General features: G+C 40.0%; 1 protein-coding gene across 1 annotated transcript in view; it reads left to right on the top strand.

The window, feature by feature from the left end:
* Positions 1–1021: 1021 nt before the first annotated feature.
* Positions 1022–8252, top strand: part of timp2a (TIMP metallopeptidase inhibitor 2a) — a 50111-nt gene continuing 42880 nt past the window's right edge. Inside the window, exon 1 of the mRNA XM_052033161.1 lies at positions 1022–1391. Within this exon, the coding sequence (XP_051889121.1) occupies positions 1262–1391 (130 nt within the window). The 5' untranslated portion in view covers positions 1022–1261. The remainder of the gene's footprint in view (positions 1392–8252) is intronic.

Genomic DNA, 8252 nt, shown 5'->3' with positions numbered 1-8252 from the left:
GGAGAAATAGCAAGTCATCCCCAATCCTAGGGGACTGCCGAGGAAGTAGGATGGTGCACCCTCATTGGGTCGGTGAAGTCCAGATCCAGAGTTGATTGGCTATATTTCCTTAAGAGCTGTCGATGCAGGAAGCATGTGTCATGTCAACCTCATTCCTGTGGAATTTTGCTTTAATATTGGTCAATGAGTATTCACCCAGGAAGTTCAATCATATTCAGGTATCCATGAAATTTGTTTCTAAGATATTGGATGTTCCCCGTTTTTCTCTGCAGACTGGCTTCTCACCAGGATTGTCCTGAATATTTCTGAATAGTCAATCAATGTGTCTCCTGGGAAAAACATCACATGGTGCTTTTTAATCGACTATGCGTTTGAAGTGAAGCGCAGTACTGCACTCAGTGAAATCAGTAATGTATTTACCAGGACAATTCAGCATTGTGAGGAGGAGGGGTTTTGCTTACCAATTCTGTATGTGCAAAAGATTTGATTCTGAAAATATTCCCCTTCACATCTTTAATGTAAAATAATCTTGCTGTGAACAATGCAAACTTTTTGTTTTGGAGGAAGAGAGCAGAGACGTTTCCCTCTTTGATGGGCTGCACAGACACGAAAATGACTAACTCGATTTGGTATGAAAAAAAAGAAGCTTCTAGAATCTATTATTGACAGAATTCCTTCCAGCTGAAATGTGTGTGCAATTGCTGATATACGGTTAATAGCAGTTTAATCCGAAGGCATGCATTAAAAAGTCTGCCTGAAAAAATCAGGTCAGATCTCAGTGTTTTGTTTATTACAAGTCCACGATTTTTTTTATATTTTTAATGAACTGAGTCACGACAATACTCTCTAGAGAGGTTTGTAGCTCATTAAACAGGATTAAAAAAATGTGGAATTGCCAAAGCAATGTTGAGAGAGAGGAAAAAAACAACATGCGTCTTTGATATTGCCCTCAACACTGGCTGCTTGCTGTAACTGGCCTTTGACACGGAGGCGGGGATAGCTCCCGCGTTAAATGGGGCTCAACTCAGAGAGGGGTGGGGGGTGAGGTAATACAGGCAGGAGGCGCAGAGCTACGGCACAGGCAACTTGATGTTGGTTTATCTTGGTGGATTTCTTCTCCTTTTACCGCGATCACCCACAAACATAACTTGCCTGCTGTTTGAGAGCGCTCAGGCACCTGTAGGCGTTCTCTGCTGAGAGAGAGAGAGAGAGAAAAGAATTTATTTTTTTGTTGTTGTTGTGTGAGCTTTTTCAAAAAAAAATGAGTGCTACGTTCAGCAGTTTGGTGGTAACGGTGCTTCTGCTTCTGGCTTTGAGGGTGGAACAGATTGCCGAGGCATGTAGCTGTGCTCCAATCCATCCGCAGCAGGCTTTCTGTAACGCAGATGTAGGTGAGTGTGGACACCTCTCCGTTCCGGGGCTCGGTGTAACGTGAATGCATTGTCCGCAGTAACCGTGGCCCACCGAAGTAACCTCAGCCAAACGGCTGAAAGGAAAGTTTAAAGAGACGCGTATCCCTGCGTTGTTACACATTTGGGTTGTTTGCAGATGGTCTCTCCAGATGTTATTTTTCTGAGCAGCTTGGAATATTACTGGTTAATTTCAAACGTTGTCTGTAAACCAGAATTGAAATGTATTTACTTGAAAGGGGAGAAAGATCTGTAAGTTGTGTATTGAAGCCGCCAATATGAAGTTTCATGAAAATGATGCTTTGAAATCCTCAACGTTAAACGTGACCCGTTTATTCTCTTGACTTGGAGTTTTGTACGTGACTGTCGTGGTTTTTGACTCGGCTCATTGCTGGGTTCTGTTGTATCAGATCAGACGCATATGGTGGTCAGAGTTTTCTCTTTTTGGATCTATGTATGATCTATAAACCTACACTTATAGATAATGAAGCCATTTTTCTTTGGAAATATCTCAGGAACATTTTAGTTTATGCATTCCTAGACAATTATAGACACACCTCGTGAACAGAGTATGACAGAGTTCATACTTAATGGGCACAGATGTAGGAGGCACTACATTCCAACAAGAATTTCATAAATTAACTTAAATTAGACAGTATCTGTTTTTTTCTGGACGTCAGGTGATAACTGAAGATTTACTTGCACATAATGGTCCTTGTAATAGTCTTTTAGGGGTATCTGTAACATGGAAGATCTATGGAATATAGAGGTGAGATTAAGTAGCAGATTTTCAGGATGTCTAGTTGTTTCTGAATTAATTTAACCCATTATGGATTACTGGAAAAAGCAACAATATAATTTGCATCATGACTGAACTAAAATACACTTGGGGCCAGTTCTTTGACTCGGACATCGTGTCCAGTACACATGTATTCAATCATTGAGATGCAGGTTTGTGAATCTAATTATATCCATACACTTGCAAATGCCTGATACTTATGAAAGCACAAACCCAATAACATAACAAGCAAATAGCACTACAAGTAATTATTATTATATGTGACAGAAATGTTTTTAGAATCAAATCTGTCAGACTTAAAGCCAGAATTCATTACATTTCCACTTTATGAATAAAACTTAAATATGCATTGTTATTTATCAGAAATAGTAACTGAAATATCATTTGTACAAACAATTATTTTGCCTCTTGGTTCAGTAAGAATGATGTCTGCCTCGGGAGGCTAAACAATGATAGTGACAGGCCCAGTCTACCACTGAGCAGTGTGACTATATTGTTCTGCATTGTGCCATGAGCTGTTGAGTATTCCAACCTTTCGCTGTGTGTGGTGGGAATGGAGGTGGTGTGATGATCCCTTGTGAATACTTTGTTAGGATATCCCAACCTCCCTTCTGAGGGGACGGTATAGGAAGCCCAGTGCAAAATTGCTATCACAACAGGAAATGCTCATCAGTAAAAGGTACAACCAAAGTGGTATGCTATTAATTCACAAGTGCAGAAATATGATGTCAAAGAAAATCCTTCTTGAGGACTTCCTAGAGTCTGGTATGTATCTCTCCTGGTTCAATTCTTCCTGGAGCATGTTCTGTCCCAGAGCCAAGGGACTGGTCGGAAAACCTGCCGCAGACCTCTCATCCTTATCGTGGCAAGATTTACAGCTGCTGTCTTGGGTGATGTGTCCACTGATTTATTTAATATCTTTCCTCTTCTGTCTCTTCCTATGAGCAAATACCACTCTGTTTTATCAACTGGAGAATCTATGCTTTTTGACTCACTGTATTGCAAACTTCAATTGCATCTGTCTCCTAGGCGGTCCCTTGGGTTTCAATGGCAGCTTTTCTGATGAAATTCTGACCACTGCAAACCCTTTCACTGCATTAGGAGTTCTAAAATATCAGCAGGCTGCTATCTATGCAATATTGACTTTTAAAAAAAAATGGGAATGGTGGGTTGGAAGTGGGGCAGAGGGCCTGCTTGTAGGCGATGACTGTCAAGGGCAGGGAAATAAAATTCCATCTCGGTTCAAGAGAAGTTAGTGGGCAGCATCATAAGCTTTGAAAAGTGCAGTCAGTTTTGGGTCCAGCTGATGACCAGAAGCTGAGTCTGTATTTCATCAAACAATTACAGTCTAAAGCCTGTTTCCTGCAGCTGAACTGGAATCAATTGTTTTAAATAGATCATAAAGAAATTCAATATAGCGTACAGACAAAGTTAATCTGCTTTATGGCTGGAGACGGCAGTTTCCCCGGATCTCTTGGATGCTTTCCATTGCTGCATTTTCATTACATAGTTGAAATTTAAAAAAAAATCAGCTTCCAGAGTTCCTCCATAAAAGGGCAGTAATTTCACATCTGGACAGATATTTTATTTTTGTGTATAAACCGAGAAGAATGGGGTTGCTGGAAGTCTTTGGCATTGAAATGTTATGAGTTCATGGTGATTTTAAGTCCCACTGTCTAACTGAACAACTCCAAAAATGCTGGAGTGTTCCTGATTTTTAATTGGGATTTGAATGGGCATTACCATATGTAATCATAAGCAGCTAACTTTCCTTTTCTGATCTATTGTGCACAATTGATATTTAAGCAGTTCTGTCTGTATTTTTCAAGAGATGGAGGTGAATATTCAAGAATAATTGGTAATCATCATTCATCTTGTATCTCCATACATTCGCCATAAACTTAAGTCTTGGTCTCTATTGCCAGGGTAGTTTTGTAAATAACTTTCTCTACGCGTACTCTCAAAAAGATAGGTTGCTCTGAAGTAATATTTCAATCTGCGGTACTTAACCCCAGCTCAGAAAGGAATGGTGCTAAAAATAGTCTTAAAAGATTGCAGTGTCGAGTCCCAGTTGAATAGCAAATAAAATCTTTTCCCCTCTCACTGGAGACATTTGGTCAATAAATATTTACCAAACTATCGTAGCTCATGTGGACTAAATGAAACAAAAAGCTCACTGATCCTTTCCTGCCTTAACTGATGGCGATAGGCAAAAGAATCTACATCCTGTTTATCTGACTAAAAAAAACCGTTTAGAGGTGGTTTAAGAAAATTACATGATATTTGTTTTACATATGAGCAGGGGAGTCCTGCATGTTGATTTATGTGGCAGATTCTGCATTCAAGGTTATATATAGTTTCTGCAAGTTGGTTTAATGTCTATATATAATAACTACAAATACTACCTTGTCAAATGATAATTTAAATTCCTTCTAAGTAATTAAATTCATGCACTTTTCAGTCACTTTCTTACAGAAGGAAAACCTGATTAGGGAGGTTGACTGACTTTGCAGAGCAACTCAGACTGGTAATAAAAGGTTACCTGGAACTGCAGTCAAATAATGTTAATAGTTAGAACTAATGTCATGTGATGGACAAATGAGGGAGAAGTGTATTTGGATGTATTGTTAGATGGTAGTTGCTGCTTATAGTGTGGTAGACCACAGTCAACTCTTTGGTCTCATAATCAGATGAGTAAACATTGCGCAGTATGTTACACAGGGTCTTGAGGAGAAGATTTGCTTATAAATGGAAATGAACAAAATAATACCAACCCACCTGTCTCCCTTTTAATTACAGCCTCTTATTTAGGGTAACTTTTTTATTGATTATTTACTGTTTATATGAAAATAATATGGAATAAAATTGACTGATGTTGATTCACCTGCTTTTGATAATTTTCCTCATTGAGCTTGTGTTGTGTTAAATTGGAGAACCTTTGTGTTGAAGTCAAGAGTTAATGTGTTTTAGAAACACTATGGCTACATTTGCATCCTTTGCCATGGATAAAATGGGTTATACCAGAGCTCAAAAGGTTCCTTTAATGTATACCCACTTTCAGAATTTACCAGCTCTTTATATATCTCTATCAGCCATTACTTTATACTTTAACCCCTTAAATGCCAATTATTTTGTTTAACCTTGTAAATCTTGAAGCTATTTGAGTTCTTTCAGCTTGTGATGTGTGGAAACATTGTGTTGCTCCAACTTTTCAATGGCTTGCTTATTTAGCACTACTCTTCATTCTAAAGTGGATCATTTGCCTGACTATCTTGCATCTCATCTGCTCGACCACCTTCTGGAACCAAGAACCTGACTACCTACCCCATTGATCTTACTGAGCATAGCTATAGTAAGTACAGACAGCCTCTCAAAGCTGATACTGAGTAACTGTCCTTGCTATGCACAGCAATGTTTGGCCTCCCCCACTGGTATGTGAGCTGCAGTTTGGATACACCTGGGTTTTAAAAAAAAAATTCTGCTCCCAATTTGCCTTGCCAGTGGTTTGTAATATTGGTGTGACTTCCAATTTCCAGACCAGCTAGTCTTGTACATTCTTGCATAGTGATTGCAGCATTGCACATGGGTACGTTGTCACTAGCAACTGTTCTTCGCCAATTCTCTTCGGGCTGTTTAAGTGCATGAAGAGAGACAAACCTTTGGATCCATTTCACGTGGACTGGTATCAATCCAGTGCCCAGAGACTGAAATGTAACTTTCTGCTTTACTGCCCACTTATGATCCCTATCAACATGAACCTGCCATCCATCTAGTGTTGCAAGTGTTTGTACCCAAAGTGAGGGGACATTGTAAACCTGGCCCACCAGAATGAGCCTGTCTTGATCCAGAGACTCGGTCTTGACTCTGCTGTGAACGTATTTCATCTCAATAAGCTATTTTTTTTACAGTTGGTTTGATAAACACTTTTGGTTATAGGCTTACAACTGCTTATTTTTGGTAACTAGTTTGAGATTTAACCATTTGATTAAAATAATGAATTTAAAGGAAAATAGTGTGAGACTGTCAGAAGCCAATAAGTGGCAGAGTAAATGGGTGCATCCAGTTGAAGGATGATTTTTTTTTTCCCCAGGAGCATGACCTGCTAAAAAGATGTTTAGGAGCTGATGTTCTGCTCCTGTGCACAGGTGGTGTGGACTTGCAGGATGGAGAAACAGAAAACCGGAATTATAAGCTTGTACTGAGTATTGCTGGTCCTCTGGTTTTAGATTGGGGTAATGCTGGGAACACAACACCTTGTGCTGCTCTGTGGCTCTGGCCAAATTAACATGTTATTTCTGGGCATGTTGGATGAACAGATTTTACCACTGACTTGCACATTAAGGACAAGTTGCAATGGCCAAGTTACTAATCTGCACATCTTTGGGATGTGGCGGGGAAACCAGAGCACCTGGAGGAAGCCCTTGTGACATATACAAGCTATGCGCACAGATCACCCAGAGGCAGGTAGTTACCCCAAGATGCTGGAGATTCGAGGCAGCAGTTTGACTAGCTACACCACTGTGCTGCTCAAAAAAAAAAGTGCAATACTCTTACTGCCCAGACCATTGCGCCACTGGCAGAAGGGCACACCATGCAAAGCTGGAGCAATACACACTTTTGAAAGTACTTGACTATAAACAAGGAAGGATTTTAGTGTGCTGTTGAACTGCAGTGTTTGACTATTGAAACAATCTAATTCCTGCTGATGAGTAAATAGGTAGGTTTGTCTTGTAACTAATAGGCTGCTGCTCTTATGACTAGAGAGCCTGATTCTCTTCTAACCAGTCCACAACTCTGATTTTACACATGGGCAACATGTCAAAAATGAACCCTTTAATTTAAAACTGTGTAAAGGACTTTTTTTCTGGGACAAGTCCACAGATTTTAAGATTATTAATATTAGCTTGGATTGGAAAATTATTCTTTATCCTTTTTTAATTTTGCATTGGGAATAACAACTTTGGGACAATAACTTTCTCCTTTTAATCCACAAGGTCTTTTATTCCTTGAAACAAAGGAGAATGAGGGGTGATCTTAGAAGCATTTAAAATTTGAGAGGCATAGATAAGATGGATGGTAACCTGAGGGGTGACATTTTCATGCAGAGGGTGGTGAGTATATGGAATGAGCTACCAGAGGAAGTGGTTGAGGCAGGTACAATAGTATCATTTAAGAAGCACTTGGATAGGTAGATGGAGGGGAGGGGCCCAGAGGGATATGGGCCAAACACAGGAAATAGTGACTAGCTGGGTGGGGACCATGGTTGGCATGGAATTGTTTGGCCGAAGAGCCTGTATCCGTGCTGTATTGCTCTATGACTCTGAATCGGACTAAGCTTGGATGGGCTTCTAGGTCATCATGGATAAGTTGAGCCGAATGGTCTGTTTCTGGGCTATATTATTCTATGACTCTTATCTCCTACTTGTGCATTTAAGAGCAGCTACCTTCCCTAAAAAACAAAGCATTGGCATCCTGAACCTTAGCTCAAGTGTGGGTTACACAATCCCAGAGAGGGATGCTGAGTCATTGTTGTTGAAGTCAAAAGGCTTGGGACACTCAAGAGATTTGAGAAACTTTAGAATTGGTACAAAAAGCCATCTCCCCTTCCCTTTCCCTCAGCAGCCCCAAAAGCATATGTGAACATACTAGAATGGCAGAGCAAGCTCAGGGCACGCTCCTGCCTGTTTCTTGTATTCCTGTTTTTGTGATGCCTGTGTGTGTGGTCTAAATCTAGCCAGGATAACACAGACTTTATTTAAGTAAGGAAGTTGGGGGTTCTCACTTTGTGTGCCATTCACATTATTTGCTCAGGAAAATGTGCTTAAGATCCCATTGGAACTATAATGGGAATCCTGGCCCTGACAACTTGAATGAGCTACTGTAGATATATTGGTTCCTGCTTTATCCCGACTAATACTTGATTCCTTAATCAGTGTGAAATGAAGATTGATTCAGTGATCTCTGTAAATTTGACATTGCCTTTCTGTGGGGGGGAGAAAACAATAAGGTTAGTTATTGCAAACTGTTTTTAACTTTGAATCATC

The sequence above is a fragment of the Pristis pectinata genome, chromosome 18 (genome assembly GCF_009764475.1).
Source record: "Pristis pectinata isolate sPriPec2 chromosome 18, sPriPec2.1.pri, whole genome shotgun sequence".
Classification (NCBI taxonomy): domain Eukaryota; kingdom Metazoa; phylum Chordata; class Chondrichthyes; order Rhinopristiformes; family Pristidae; genus Pristis; species Pristis pectinata.
The sequence above is the reverse complement of the archived record's forward strand: the minus strand, read 5'-3'. Positions and strand labels throughout refer to the sequence as shown.